This window comes from Periophthalmus magnuspinnatus, chromosome 9 (assembly GCF_009829125.3).
Source record: "Periophthalmus magnuspinnatus isolate fPerMag1 chromosome 9, fPerMag1.2.pri, whole genome shotgun sequence".
In the NCBI taxonomy this organism is placed as follows: Eukaryota; Metazoa; Chordata; class Actinopteri; order Gobiiformes; family Gobiidae; genus Periophthalmus; species Periophthalmus magnuspinnatus.
This window is the reverse complement of record NC_047134.1, coordinates 18,472,086-18,488,025: the sequence shown is the minus strand read 5'-3', so window position 1 is coordinate 18,488,025 and position 15,940 is coordinate 18,472,086. Positions and strand designations below refer to the sequence as shown.

Sequence of the window (15,940 nt, the reverse complement as noted above, 5' to 3'; positions counted from 1 at the left end):
CAGGATGCCCCACCAGCTGTTTACATGACTGGATAATGGCCAAGAGAAGAACGGCATGCTGGGATAGAGGTAAGAGTCTGTAATTAGGGTTGAATCGAGCAAGATTGAATCACTTCTAAAAATAACAAGTGGTTTAGGAGGTATTTGTCAGAACAAGTTAAAGGGGCAATAAGCAAATGTTTTGGTGGAGGGTTCGCCAACTGTTTGTCTCCGTGCAGATGTTATCGTTTTGCCTGGAATTAAAAATACGCTTGATGAAAAGAATGCTAAATAGATGTGTTTAATGCCATGTTGCGGGACATTCCAGACGAAGCAATAACATCATCTTGGAGAAAAGCAAGTGGCAGTCTCCCACCACAAAATTTACATAATGCATGTTTAATATACTATACAAAGGATATAAAATGGTCACAAAATACAGTAACTGTTTTATAATATGATGTAATATTCAACACTTAAATTATTTGTTTTATTAAGAGCCTGGATTTGACAGATTGTTTGAAAATCCCATTTTGGATTGAACATAGTATGAGCAACTTTATTAAGGACTCAAAACCAAAACAAACATTTCTATGCAGGGCTTACAAAAGAGGATGGTGTTCTTGGAAATAAACTAATTAAAATATAATTTGGTTTCAAAGGGATAGTGTCCTCAAAATGTCCTTTAAAACAGAAAGCATCATGCATTTAAAGGCCAGCCACATGTATGTAAATTAATTTGTAAGCGGCTTGGTTGGTTCAACAAGAGTTCATCTGAAAACATGTATAATAGTTTTCATGAGCACCAATTTCTGACAGTCTAAGCAGATCTATTTTCCCCTCCTTTTGCGTTCTAATAAAAGTGCAATCCTGCTGATTCAAAACCCACTTGAAACACATTCACCAAAGAAAGATGAGTTTTCCTGTAAATCAAAAAGATGCTGGTGATTCATCTTCCTTCAGTCAGAACAGGGATAACCATCAAGGAGAGGCGGTGTGTTAACAGACACTCTGGCACGACTTTGGTTCAAACACACAGATAAGCACATAAGTAAAAGTTGCTGCTGAAATGGGGCACAAGCTCTTGAAAGCTTGAGAGGAAAAACATTAGCGGTACAATTTCTCCAGAACTGCCGCCTCGTCTAGACTTAAGTTTCCACAAAGTTAATCTGCTTTACTCTTCAAATGCTTTCTAAAACCCTCACTGTAATGTTAGTAAAGAGGGGGAAAGTTTTCTGTTTGCCGAGGTTATAAATAATGCAGTTTTTCACAAATCTTGTAAATGAGAAGGCTTGAGGGCACTTGGACCACCTCGATGAGGAGTTTTAACTGTGTTTACACAGTTTCTATGCAAAGCTGAGGCACTGCACTGTCATGGGGCCTGCATTATCTGTCCTCCTGTGCTCTCTCCCCCTCCCCTACCTGTCTGCTTGGAGCTGGGCGGAGTACCTGACTCCTCCTGCGCACACCTGGAGGGCATGAGCGCAATTACCTCCACCTGCTGCCGAGTATTTGAGGGCTCGGCAGAAGACACTCGGAGACAGACCGTCCGCATGTCAACGTGAATGCTCCAGCTTAGTTTTTGCATTTTGTTAACTGTATGCCTGTTATTCATTGGATTTTTGCCACCTTCCAGATTCCTGCTCTTGCTCGTTCCTGCTCTTGCCTCTGCGCTCCAGCTCCGGTATAGTCCACCCTTCTGCCTTGCCTCCTCCTGTCCTGGAGTCCGGCTTGCTTCCCGTCTCCGGCCCTGGCTCCCGCTCTCTGGATTACTCCTTTTGGGTCTTCCCTGGTCCTGTCCCTGGTCCCGTCATGCTCCGGCCCTGGCTGTCTCCATGCCCGCTCCGGACAACCCCTGCTTGGCTTGTCCTGGTCTCGTCCTGATCCTGTCCCGGTTTTCCCGTTCCTGCCCTGCACTACGCCCGTCTGGTCTGCCTCCCGCTCCCTGCTCCCCATGTGTGTTAAACGAACTATTAAACTGTTTTAGCACAAACTGTAAATAGACACTGTCAACTTGACCTGAGTCTGCACTCCTTGGTCCGCACCCGCACTAGCTGTTACGACATGCACAGTGCATACTACCACTAGGACTAAATTTAAATCATAAAGTATTGTTTTTCTACAGGTGCTAACAAAAACTGGGTGTTAATATGATAATTCTGTCAATTTATCCAGACTTGGGACCACCAAAATGCACATTGACTAGACATGAAACAGGAATGTAAGGTTATAGCAATGTAAATAAAACAAAGATGCAACAATTTGACCAGTTGATAGCCACTCACTTTTTGCATTTGGGGAAAGATCACCAACATATTTTGAATGGATAAAAGTGTATATAATATAACAAAATATCTAGACATCATGGTATATTGATTATATGGTTTAGAAGTTCATAAGTGACATAAGTTGTGAGTGACATTTGTAAACATTATTGGACTAATTTACCAAGCCTAACACCAAGAATGTTACAGCCTCATGAGATGGTCCCATGTTTTGGGGGTCTTCCGAAATGTCTGGAAGCTATTAAAAGGCGTCATGGTGTAAAAGTTATTGCTATTGCATTTGCATCACTGCTACATTAAAGGCAGAAAAGAGGGGCATGCAAATTAAACACTATACTATAGCAAATGCGGTATCCCTGAAGCGGTGAGCTGGAAACAAAGAATAGTTTGGAGCACTAAGCTTGTGAGGCTGCTATAGCTTGTATGGGCATATTAAAATGGGGGTGCAAAAGCCATTTTGGTTGTTGGCAAAAATGTATTGGAAAAATTCACTCACCTTCAGGTTGTTAGACATATCCTTTCAGAAAAACGACAAAACACAACAAAAGACGAATCACTAAACAAGCTTTCAAAGTGCCACAGAGCTAAGGAAACTCACCAGTGGAGGGGCCCATAATAACACAATTACCCAAAAACTCAAGTGCTTTAGGCTGAAGGATTATGGGATTTGGAGTTCTTAAAAAGTTGAAGGGAAGGCACAGTGTTGTGAAGAGTGGACGCAGTAATCCGGTTAGACAATATTGCAATAATTTAAAGCAGTAATGACATGGATGAAGGGCAGTTAATGGGTTTTAGAAAGTCAAAAACAATGCAGAAAAGCTTCTGATTAGAGGGTTGTTTTAGTACATGAAATATTTGGTTTATTTAGAGGTAATAACTTTGTTCATGTTAGTACCTTGGTTTCTGTGCGCCGGGTGGTCCCATCGTCAGAGGTTACCACGGAGACGTGAGAGGTGGGTGTCCCGGGATCTTCTTCGATGGTGACCGTCTCCTCCACCACCTCCTGGGGCTCCTGCATCATGGACAGGGATGTGGCGTTACTGGGACTCTGCTCCTGCACAGACAGAGAGGGGAGAGGATGGTTAAGGTAAGAAGAGAGACGGCATTAGATTTGACTGTCATTGGAGTATGACAGAACAGTATGTCTATGTTTTCTTTGGACTGTATTATGGTAAAAGGCGTGGAAGGTGTAAGAAAATGTAGAAAATGGAAAATTTCATGCATAATAAATACTGTAATTAAATCAATTGTTTTATGCAAATGTATACAAACTGTTTTTAATTCATAACTGATCAGATAATTGCATAATATATGGTAATGATAAGCAATACTGTTACTTTGAATCAAGTGTAAATGGGAAAAAATATCAAAATCCAATATATAGATATGTATTTTTTAGTACAATGAAATATAGTAATGCATATGGCCAATGTCTGAATATGTTTTGAAAATTATACAAGAAGATTTAAAAGTATAAACCACCAATAAAGAACTTTATGGAAAACAAAGGAACCTGTTTTCCATTTAATGCCTTTTGTCTGTAGCCCTGACAGTACATTATGATATTGCAGGTATTATATAGAGTGGGCACTGCAGACCTCCCGAGGATTCAAATTGAGTCAACTCTTCTTCCACAAAGAACGCCTGAAGGAGCCTCTTTGATTCATATTTTATTGGATGGAATTTTGAAGACAAAGTGCCCATAGGCTGAGGATAAAAGTTAGCTGTTGTAGTCCACCTGACCCCGAGTGAGTGCGTGAGAAAAATGGCTGCCCGCTGATTTTCCTGAAGACGGAGAGAGAAAGAGAGAAACAGGAAGTGGACTGGACGAGGGAGCTACGCCCTGCAGTGCAACGCCGCTGTGCATGAGAGTGACAAAATTACAGCTGTCATGAGGGAGAGGGGAAGGAAGGCATTTGAGGCAATCATCGATAACCAAAACAGCACGAAGTCTAAGAGGAAAGGAAATCAAAAGCTATGGAGAGGCATAGAGGGAAAAGGCCAGTATGTAGATGCTCAAAATGATATTTAATGCTGTTAATTAATATTAGACATCGACCTATTGGGGTTTTTTCATGGCTGATAGCGATACTAATTGTTTAGAATACAACCAACCAATGGCCAATATTTTTGGGCCAATATGTCGGGCAAATTTTGAAGGTTTCCCCCAGACAGCATCATTTAAATTTACTACAAACTTCCCCCAAGCCATTTTTTTTTTTTTTTTTACCAGAGGCCTAGAAGAGAGTTGGGTAGTCACATTTTGTGCAGCTATTTCTTCGTATAAAGTATTAAAGTGCTTTGTCTGTATTTTCTAGGCAGCAGATTGACCAAAACAAAATACTGGTCCATGGTGTGGATTTAAAGCCAATAGCCGATCTGCTAAAAAGTCCAAACCTGTGCTTACATAGACCATGACCCTCTATTTCAATGCTGCCATAAAACACCTTTTAAATCACTTTTTAAATTGGTCTTGCTAGCCCATCTTAAAGTTGCACTCTTACAATTATGTATATTTATGCAAAGAATATGATACGGTTAAGTGAATACCATCATAATATCGTATTGTGACATTTGATATAGTTAATTTGCATTCTACAACATACAACCCCAAAAGGTACATTGATTCTTTGATTTTTAAATATCAAATGCCTTTGCTATCTACTTTTAACAGTAAACCGGTACAAAACAGAAATAGCCAAGGAGCACCCAATTACCGAAAGCAGCTGGAAAGTCACAAAGTCAAATCCGCAGAGAGAACTACACCAAAAGCAGAACTGACATTTGATTTGGAAAAGTTGTTGTGTACTTCCTCCTTTTTGCCAGACCTTGTCTTCCTGTGGAGGACGCATGTTTTCTTCCAGGCTAACACTGTCTTTGGGGACGCTAACGAGTAAACAATTCAGCATTGATTGGGCCGAGACTTTTTGTTTCACAGCCCCTAATAGTCCACATTGATCTGCAGTCTGGTTTGGTGAACAACAGTTAAAAGTTTGTGCAGTTTTTATTTTTCCGCCCAAATCTCACAAGCCACCCTTGTCGTGTATGTCACAGTTTGCAGACAACGGTAATACATGGCTTGAAAAATCATGTAAAAATGACATTAGTGTTTAACACTTAACTCTTAGCATTTTGAACTAAAATAAAGTAGGACATTACTAGAACAAATAATAATTCACATATTACTAAGATACAATCAAGGGTCATATAGCGAGGTTCCACAGAGGAGTGATAAGAACAATATCTAGATAAAGGTCAGTGATGATTAGTTGAGTAAAATCACATCTTGTTCCCTCTATTATAAATGTAAATGACCTTACTATTTTAGTTAAAATCTGTGATGAGTAAAGTAAAGGCTCTGAATACTTGACTGCACTGTATATTAAATTGAATTGCACTTGTACTGCACAGTTTGCAGAACTAAAACTACAGCAAAGATATAGTGCCCTAATATATATTTGACCATGGAACCTTGTAGTACAGTGGAAAATGCACTAAGCCAGTAAGCTATGTTTAATTCTGACAAATTGAGCAACTAAATATAGTTGCCCTTCATTACATTTCTAAATTACAAAATACTATTTGGCCTATGTCTTTCTTGTTAATGTCATCCAAACTAAACTGTTAATTCACATAATCTTCTACAAATAATAATAAAAGGAAATTGTCCATAACCACACTTGCATTGATAGATAAATGCTCTACCGAAAAGCATTTTAATTTTATAGCTAGGGAACCCATCTGGGCAAGGGATTACACATGGTCAATTATGCATCAAACGTAACTGAATTACTTTGTAACCAAAGCTGAACAAATATCCAAATAATTGGAAAACATTTGGATTGCAAACAACTACTATTTCATTAAAGCTTTGTAAGCGATCAAAATTAAAAGTGAGAATGTTCCACCTTGACATGATAGGCTAACATAAACAACATCCAGCATTAAGCATGACACAGAGGGTGCATAAAGTGGCTCTTGAAGTCTAGACAAACAAATGCTTATGATTTTCAAGGCTTTTCACCTCGGCTCTTCTCCCCTCTTTGCAACGCAGTGGAGCTGAACTTAACATTATGGGCCTAAATAAATGATTAAAAAGCGTCTGGGCGAAGGCGTGTGAGGCTGTCCCAGGAGGATAGGAGGAGAGTGAGGCGAGCAAGCTCTCTCTGTCTAGGGCAGAAGAAGTGGAGCAGAGTGAGTTAATAGCTGATTTCAAAGTGATGAATGATAAAGAGGAGAAGGACATGAGACTGCATGTGTTTAGGGAGGAGGATGTTGGGAAAGCAAAACTTGAGAACATTGTTGTTGTAGAGAGTTTTCAAGGAGGTCTTTAGAAATAAGGACACGCACTGATTCAATATGGGAGATATTCAAAATTATCCTGGCAATTTATCCAGAACAAAAAATATTAGTGTTTTAATTAGTTCTGAGGATGAATCTGCATTTATTTCTTAAATTATAGGCAAAATTATTGTTTTGTGTGTTGTTTTAGTAACTTCTCAACATACACATACACAAGATAGCAACTGAGCATGGGTAAGTTTACATCCTGATTAGGCCCGAGCCCCCAACAGGCGTAGGGTCTATTGCTTTCTCAACAATTAATGCATGGACTCAACTGTCTAAATGAAACGCACCCCACTTCCAGTATCAAAATTTACTCCTGTTTGCAAACGACATGCAAACTGTACAATTTGATGTGAGTAATGAGAGGGACCACAATCACAAAAAGATCAGATAATTTGATTTTGCTGTTTACATTGTATTTTAATAATCTTTTATCTTATTATAAGTGGCCCTGCATGTATCTACCATTTACATAAAGCTGACATATAACCAAATCAAGTTTCTTTTGTACATGTATGGATATATGTTGGAAATAGGAGGAAATTGAGCAGTAAAAGAGTAAACGGTACTTTCATAAAAATGGTATTGCTCATTAAAACAGATACACACTTATTTCATTTTTGCAGTTGCGTTTTTTTTTTTTTTTTTATTTACATTTGAACTGTGCATCAGTGAAGAGTTAATTGAGTTAAGAGTTCATAGGCCTGATCTCCTCCAGCTTTTTCTGGACTCCTTGCAGACTGTCCTGTTGTCCTGTTTGTAGCTGGGTTGGTACATTCACCTCTACTCCTTTTTGTGGTGTTTCATGAAGGGTTTGTACATGTACCATCCCCTCATGATCCTCCACTTCTCACTCTTTTTGGGACCATTGTAAGGACCTTGGTCAACAGTACATTGTGAGTTGTTTTGTGAGGGACTGCCTGCCTGTTGAAGTATCCTTTTTGGACCAGAGCCTGGAGGATGGGATTGTGCTGCTGGACACTGGTGGTCCTGCTCTTCATCTCTGGACAGTTCAGTGCAGACCAGTGACCCTGTTATGCTGAAGATTTGCGCCTTCACACATTGTCACATTAGCCCCATCTTTAGGGAGTGTCGTGTCGTACAGGTGAAATTTTATGTATTTTACCAATAGATTCATGTTTTGTTTTACCAAAAATCTTTAAAGGCTTGAAAATGAACCATGTAACTTTTCTGCTTGTCACCCGGGAGATGCTATTGTTTTGCCTAAAATGTTCCACAATATGGCATTGACTACTCTATCTCCACAGAGGTCAGACTTGTGAGAGGCAAAACGATGCATGATTTAAAGGCATTTCTATGCAATAAAAACATGTTATTTAATAAATGTAAAATATAAGTTCCATGTCATACAAACTATGAAAAATTTCAGGGAAAGCAATCACATTTTCACAACCTGGTGGCAGACCCTCCAGCATAAAAGTTACAAAATGAATCTTTATAGCAATAACATATCTATGCAGACCATTCTCATACACCTAAGGCACAGACTTATAGGATCATAATATGGGGCCTTGGAACAACAACTAAAACGTTGTTCCCGGAATACAGTAGGGTTGTTCGGAAGTGCATGAAGTCAAAAGGTGAAAGGGTAGCCATAGGAAAGCCCGGATCTAAAGCATATCCTGGGAAATCATGTAGAACACAAGCGTTTCTAAATCCACTCAAGCCTATCTGTGAAACATCTGCTTATACATATGGGAACATCAGAATACTGCGTGTTATTCCGAGCACAGGTAAATCCCAAAGCTACACACAAAACTGCATTCGAGAATGGTTTTTAGCTCCAGGCCCAATATGGACAGGAGAGTGGAATTGGCAGCACTTGGAGAAGATTTAACTGCTGGAAACACTTCAGGAGTAGCACACCTGCGGCCTGTGGTGGTAAATCGGCAGGGGTTTATCTGTAAGCATTTTTCCAGGCTACAGTTCTGCTTTCATTTATGATCTAAAAATAGAAATAAAAATGTTGATTTTTAAGTATTTGAATCTTTATCTGTGTACATAGACAAATATAAAACATATTATATTTAAAGTGGAGGACTAAAGGGAGGCGGGAGGAGAGAGGCGGAGTCTAACAGGTCTCGCTTCAAACTCCACCCCTGCACCCAAGTGTTGGTAATCACAAACACCTGGCTTTAATTAGGGCAGTACACTGTAATGTTAAAGAGCACTTGAAATTGCAGTGACCACTGGAGGCAGCACACAGTCAGTTTTTTATTGACCACAAAGTCTGCACTAAAATTGCCAAAAAGGACTAGGAACAATACACAATACTATTATAACCCCATGTGCACAGTTTAATAGTAAAAAAAAAAAGTAAATTTAGTGTTTAGTTCCACTTTAATTACACAACTCATGTAATATATCCTGAAATAATTTCCCAGTGTAATATATTTTTAAAGTCTAGATGGTTACAAAGATAGAATGAAATGAACTGAATTTTCCAGAACAATCATGGGAACTCATTTTAGTGAGAATGCCCTGGGCCAGAGAATAATGGTCCAACAACAAATTAAATGAAAACAAACATCTCTAATCCAGTAGGCTCGAACATTTTAATATGACAAAGCTGATTTAATAGTCATCACCAGACCACTAGTGTGAATCCTGTTCATATTGCAAAACATCACTGAAATTGTCATTAATTAGGATGACAAATGCTTTTGCTAAATACTAACAGCTATGTGTCTAATAAAAATATTCTAATAATAGTTTAATAGTATGAATGCCACATTTATAGATTTACTGAAGCATCTTAAATATTTTAACACTTGGTTTAAAACATGAAGGCAGTACAGGGACCCTGCTATACAGAGGTAAACATGTGAACCCCTGTCTTATATAGCCTTTGTGATAATCAAATTGCGAAGGCTGAAGTTATTTACTTGCTGATTATTATCTAAATAAGATGTTCTGAAATGTGTGGGATTCTTTTATTAGTTTACCGCACTATGAACACAATTCTTCTGTATAAACATGCATAGCAAATCTAACTGCAATCACAACACTGAAAAATCACAATTAGATTTTTGTCCCAAAATCATAAAGCCTTAATAAACTGTTACCTGTCTCCCATGTCTACTCCACACAGTGATTCTTAAAAGTGCATGTCAATATGTACACCAAAGGAAGTAAGACTGTACCATATGTTATTGGCCTCCTCACAGCAGCCAGGGGAGTGTTGTTGAACTCACAGTGAGATGTTGTACCTTGTCAGGTCAGGACCTGTTCATGCATAAAAACGAGAGTCACCTTCCTCCTAATGGACTCACCACAGACCAATGTTGCACACACTAACAAGATTTACTTCTCAGACATGCCAGCCATCATTATATGCCTCTTACACAATTAATCCTCAGGCAAAGATCATCTGGTTAACCTCAGGTGGTCCAATATCGTCCTGCATGTTTTTGTCACCTGGCTCATAGCTGACTCTCCACTGTAAGAAATAGTGTAACATACATTATAGCAAGGTCCATAAATAGCCAAAACATTACAAAACGTGCACTGTTGAACCCTGATACTCAAGTTCAAGGATCAAAATCTAGCCACTATGTCATCACCACTGCAAGTGCAAGCCGTGACAGAGATCCATGCTCTCCAAGAGTACTATGCTGCATTTATGCTCTCAGCCGCTCTTCAACCCAGGTTACATAGTTTGCACAGGACACTATTTAAAATGATAGAGATAGTGAGGATACTGTTAGCATGTGATCCAAACAAAGAAGCGGAGAGAAGGAACTACAGAGGCTGGAAGTGCATGGCAGAAACCCAAAACTACATACTCTCCCACTGAGCGAGGACATCAAGCAACATGCAGCTTATATAGGCTCAATAAAAATACTTTCCTTGACTAAAATGTATTAAAATGTGATCAGTGTTGGGTATGCCAACATTTAAAAGGAATACAAATTGCAATTGAAACAATGGGCTATAGGATTAAATGCATGCACTTATTTGACCTCCAGACCAGTGTCAAACTTTGAGAATTTGATTTAATTTGTATACATTTTCTTGTCTTTTATTCTTTGACTCTGATTTTGTTTTAACTGTGCAATTCCTGATATTGCTAAAATTTGCTTTGAAATAATTATCATAATAATTATGATAAATATGAATTTGTATTATTATATGAACCACACAAAAGGCACACATACCACTGTCGCATACGGCGGAAGGTAAATTCAACATAAAACTGTGGAGCAGAGGAGACATCCATTATTATTTTTCATTGTTGCAGTTGCTTCATATAAACACTAAGCTGATGTAGACATGAATTTGTAAAGGGGTAAGAATAAGAAGCCTGGCGATGCAGCTGGGCCTGATGGGACCCTAATCTGACTTTCTGTTGCTCTGATCGTGTGCCAAATCGGAGCTTCTCTCCCTCGTCTTTTTCACGCTTGGCTTCCTGGTTTCAGACACTCCATCATTTATTTCCAACATCTTTTTTCTACCTCTTCCCAGAAATCTCCCCCATACCCCTGCACTATATTCATTGCAGTCTGCACCAGCTTTCTAGACAGGAGCAGAGAACTCGATAAGCTCAGACTGTTGTAAGCATGGGGCCCACCAAAGGCTCAGTCTTGCAGTTAATGCTTGGTTGCCTCCCATCAAGGAATCAAAATCCCATTTACCCCATGAGATCCAAGAATGGGGTGACAGATGGGAGCTTGACTTCAACATAAGCAACAGCTAATATTAACTCTTCAACATACAAACATTTGAAATCACATCAAAATACTACCAGTGAATATTTGGAAAGCTTGGTAATGTGCGCTGTCAATATTCAAAAAGATACAGAATACAACTTGTAAAGTGGCCACTAGAACTGATGCAAACAGAGTTTGTAAATTAATTCTCTTAAATTTACCGTCAAGGTCTTGCAAACTTTGTTCAGACATAATGAATAGTTATTTTTGTCATGATGTTGCTGAGCTGAATAAAATATAGATTCTGTTTTGACGCTTACTCATTTCTTAGAATATTCTGCAGTATGACATTAAATATATCGATCACATGGAGAAAAGCAGGTAGCATAACCAGGTCATGTTTCAGGTCTGATCTGTGATGAGGCCGCTCACAGGAGAATGGCTGTATTTCTGAGCAATAAAAACACCTGTGCAAGATAAATTGAGGTCTTACAGCGGAACAATCCAGGCAAAGGAATTACATCTCCATGGAAACAAGCCAGGTGGTAGACCCTCCACAAGAAAAGTTACATTGTGCACATTTGAGGCTGACATAGACAACAGGGCATTCAGTCACCAATTCACCCAAAGCAGACATGTATACAACAATGAAAACATTTGCAGTATATAAAAACAACTTAAGAGATTTTCATCAGAGCAATTATATTTGGCTGACTCAAGAATTGAACCCACAACCTCCTTTCTGAGAGTGAGGCTAACCGCTGGAAAATTTTATAGCACTAAAATTCCCATTTAAATATTGCCAGAAGATGTTTTGAAACCTAAGCTAATTTTGCACATATGCCATCAATTAGACAGAACCTAAACATATTTAAACACATGGAGTCACATACCACATATGTTTAGGTCATTCCCTGCAGCCAAATGTTGAGAACGTGAGAAATCTGGAGTTCTCAGTAGCAGTTTCAACAAGAGGTTATAAGTGTGAATATTTTAGTAGCAGAGTAGAATAAATAAAAAAAGAAAACAAAGCCATATAAAACAATGCATCTTGCCAAAAGGTCAGTCAAAATGGACAGAGGTTGCTTGTTTGGACAGCGGGTGCGGCCTAAAGAAGGAAGAATTTAGCAGTGCGTGGGCGATTAGTGGTAACTGGCTGTGTAGGAGGACGGTGCTTGAGATTTGGGTTAGCGCTGGGTTTACCGTGTTGGTATGAATCCCTGGAGATTTGAAGGAAAGTTCAATATTTTCCTCCTCCACTCCGGCATATCTGTCAGTGAGGCTAAGTCAGAGAGGAGTGATGGAGACGACAGGGTATTACAACTGTATTTGCCAGAAGCCAAGTTCATGTGAGGTCGACTTGAGATTTAGGAGGTAGGAAATGAGACATATGCTGGACTTAGTCTCTCTCTGTAGAAGTGTTTATTGTCCATTCAACAACCTTATACAAAAAATCTTCTGGGTATGCATTTACAGCTACACTACAGCTCTGCAGTTTCGCCATCTCCCTGTCGTGGGAAACACAGAAATAGCCAAAGGTATGAACAAAATAGCCACAGGTATGAACAAAATAGCCACAGGTATGAACAAAATAAAAATAATAATTGTAATTTCAATTCAATCTATTCTCCAAAAAAGTACAAACATATGTAACATGCTTTTTACAGTATGTTGCTGTTTATGCCACATTAACTTTACTTAGCCATTTGGTAAAACTTCAAAAGCTGGTCACATATTACTATTAGACAATGTGAATGAAAGTGAATATAGGATTTTACAGTTGTTTGCTAAAATAAATGTAAATTGTGATGTTTTTTTTGTCGTAATACTGCTACCAACTGACTAAGCGACTTGTCATGAACCATAGATTCGTAGTTATATGTTCATTTAAATGCAGCACACGTCTCTGTTTGAGTTTTTAAAAGACAATAACAAGAAATTAAATTCAAAACACATGGTGATGGAATCTCTGGTATTTCAATAAGTAGAGAGAAAGGATGGTGCAAACCTACATATGTTATGAAAGGGGTTTTTGTGTGACTGGATAAATGTAACAAGAGGTTGCAACCCTGTGACTTATTTTCTCATAACGCCTCGCCGATGAAGGGAAAAGTGGGGCAGTATTCATTCAGCTAGGCCTCTGGAAGAACCTTGCCACATGCATAAGTAAATACAAGCCAACAGCAGCAAAATAATAAATCAAGATTCTAGGCCATCATCAGTTAGCAGAAAATGAGCAGATATTCCAATAGACTACTGATGCTCTACCTGAAGAAATGTTGATTACAAGCTATTTTACTTGGGGTTTTTTTGTACATAAAACATGTCATACACAAACTATTGGCAGTTAGCTGTAAATTGTAACCTTCCCCATAGCGTAATATAGAGTCAGATCAAGTTTAAGTCAAGGCTTACCCCAGCGCCGATCTGAAATCTAATAATCAATGAATTTGCATCATGGCCACAAACTCACCCCCCTGGTATAGTAGCATCAAAATCATAAAAATAAGATTCTTCAGCTCTCTACATCTAATACTATAACTAGCAAAATTGAAGCCAAAACCATGGTGTTAGCAGGAATAACAAGGTCTAAAAATCAGACTGAAACCAGGTTTACTCTACAACAAGTAGACCTGGATTCAATTCAAATCTGAGACCCACCCCACAGCTTGAATAGCACTGTACCAATGCCTTTGGCTGTCTCAGGAAGGAGTAAACACAGATAAATGCTGAACTAGATTGGCGGTGCTTGTTACAGAAGTGCTGCAGTTAGTGCGGCTAATCAGAAATTAATAGCAGCCCATAAAACAACAGCTCATTTACAAGTCTACGGCTGATTGTCCTGAATACTGAGCAGAGAGTGAGAGACAGACGCTTGCTGAGATTTTGTCGGGGTTTGAAACTGAAAGAACACAGATTTCAAAGCTAGTACTAGGTGTGTGCTACCCACAAGTCACACATTTAAAATTTTTATTTTTTTTTTTTCGGTTTGGCACTCATCAAGTCGACAATGCACAATCTTTTTCTCCTTGACAACGTTAAGTAGTCATTTGGTCATTACAAAAAAACTACACTTTTTATTGCTCAATATATCATTGTCCAATGTCCAATATCCAAAAAGTGTTGGCAGAAGAAATGCTTCTGTGGAATATAACTGCAGTACTCACTGAATACATTTTGTGCATAGTTCTCATTCTTTGATTGCTGCAGTGGCATTGAAGGAAGGGTCAAACACAAAACAGAAATTTCCCTACACAGAGAGATCATAAACCTTAGTTGTACTTAAAGTACATTTGTAAGGTTTCTCAAAGTATAAAGACCGGAACATTCAAACTTTGCAACCATAATGAGAATGGACTGTATTATAAAATCCTTCTGGCTATCTCCGGTCTCTGATGAGAACTGAACCAGTGGAGAACCAGGAGCAGGATTCAGAGGAACCGAGGGAATTATTTTGAATCTGTTTTTCTAATGGCACTCTTCTTCATCTCCCCAAGGTGTTGATATGAAAGGACGGATCCGGCATTAGCACCGCTCAAATTTGACTGTTCCATACACTATTCATGTGCCTGTGTTTCTCTGCAGGTGGTTGGGAGGAAGAGGAGGATGTGGATGAAATATGGATAATCTCCTCTCAGTGACTGGCTAAGCCCTTCATTGCTGGCACTATGCTTTTGGAGTGTAACTCCCCTCCCACTCCCCCAGCTGCAGGCCTAGCATCTGTATGTGTACCCCCGCCCAGCCTTTAATCAGCCTCAAATATCGCAATCTGTTCTGGGACACACCCCCGCCCAGCATCAGGGCTTCTAAAAGTGTGGTAATGGCATCGCTGGTGGTACACTGACAGTGTAATCTGATGGTGCTTATGTGCCTGATTATGTACACTTTATTTTAAAATTATAGTCCTGTCCTGGGTTTGTTCCAGTTTTAGTCCTATTTTAGTCCTGCTTTGGTCCTGATTTAATCCCTGTTTTAGCCCATTTGTGGTATAATTTTGGTTTAGTCCTGGGTATCAACTGTTTATGTACTGGTATACTAACATTTAAGGCCAGATTTAAATTTAAAACATTTTAGTCTTTGTGAAATTCTGATTTAGCTTACACCGTTCTCTACAATGTAAATTTTCTGGTGGGGGTACGCCACCTGCTCTCTCCATAGAGTTTTTATTTTTTTATTTTTACTTTACGTAAATTGTTCCACAGTATGGCATTAAACTTGTCAATCTGCATGGAGACAAGCCATCAGGCCACTTAACAGGTGACCTTGTTCACAGTAAGAATGCGCACACTTTTACAGATACAAACTGGCTAAGTTTGACACCATACTGTGGAACAGTCCAGCCAAAGCAATGGTCTGTCTTCATTCTATAGTTGTTCAGACAGTGCAGTACTCAGGAAATGCTAACTTCTAAAGACTGAAGTATCCAGTAAACAGGATCTCACCCCAAAATAGCCTTGAGCTCAAAGAGGAGTGTTGACATGCCGCTGACTCTGGACTGTCCTATCAAGAGATAGGTCATTCTTGTTTGGAAGACCATTACCAGCCGGACTCCGGGGCTCCACACTGCAGGAAGTGAGTGTAGGGAACTCTATGTGCCCATGCCTGATTCCCATTCTCACCCAACAATGTAATCACATTAAATACATTGAACATAATTTT

The 15,940-nt window shown here is 39.1% G+C and overlaps 1 protein-coding gene across 9 annotated transcripts in view; it reads right to left on the bottom strand.

The window, feature by feature from the left end:
* The window catches only part of arvcfb (ARVCF delta catenin family member b), a 242,411-nt gene that overhangs the window by 91,471 nt on the left and 135,000 nt on the right, over positions 1-15,940 (bottom strand). For 7 of the 9 annotated variants that reach the window (XM_055224502.1, XM_055224504.1, XM_055224499.1 and 4 more), the window contains 2 exons: positions 3,160-3,318; positions 2,761-2,781 (listed from right to left, as the gene is read on the bottom strand). In XM_055224502.1, coding sequence (XP_055080477.1) covers positions 2,761-2,781; positions 3,160-3,318 — 180 coding nt within the window. The remainder of the gene's footprint in view (positions 1-2,760; positions 2,782-3,159; positions 3,319-15,940) is intronic. The other 2 variants (XM_055224500.1, XM_033972884.2) reach the window with 1 other exon arrangement.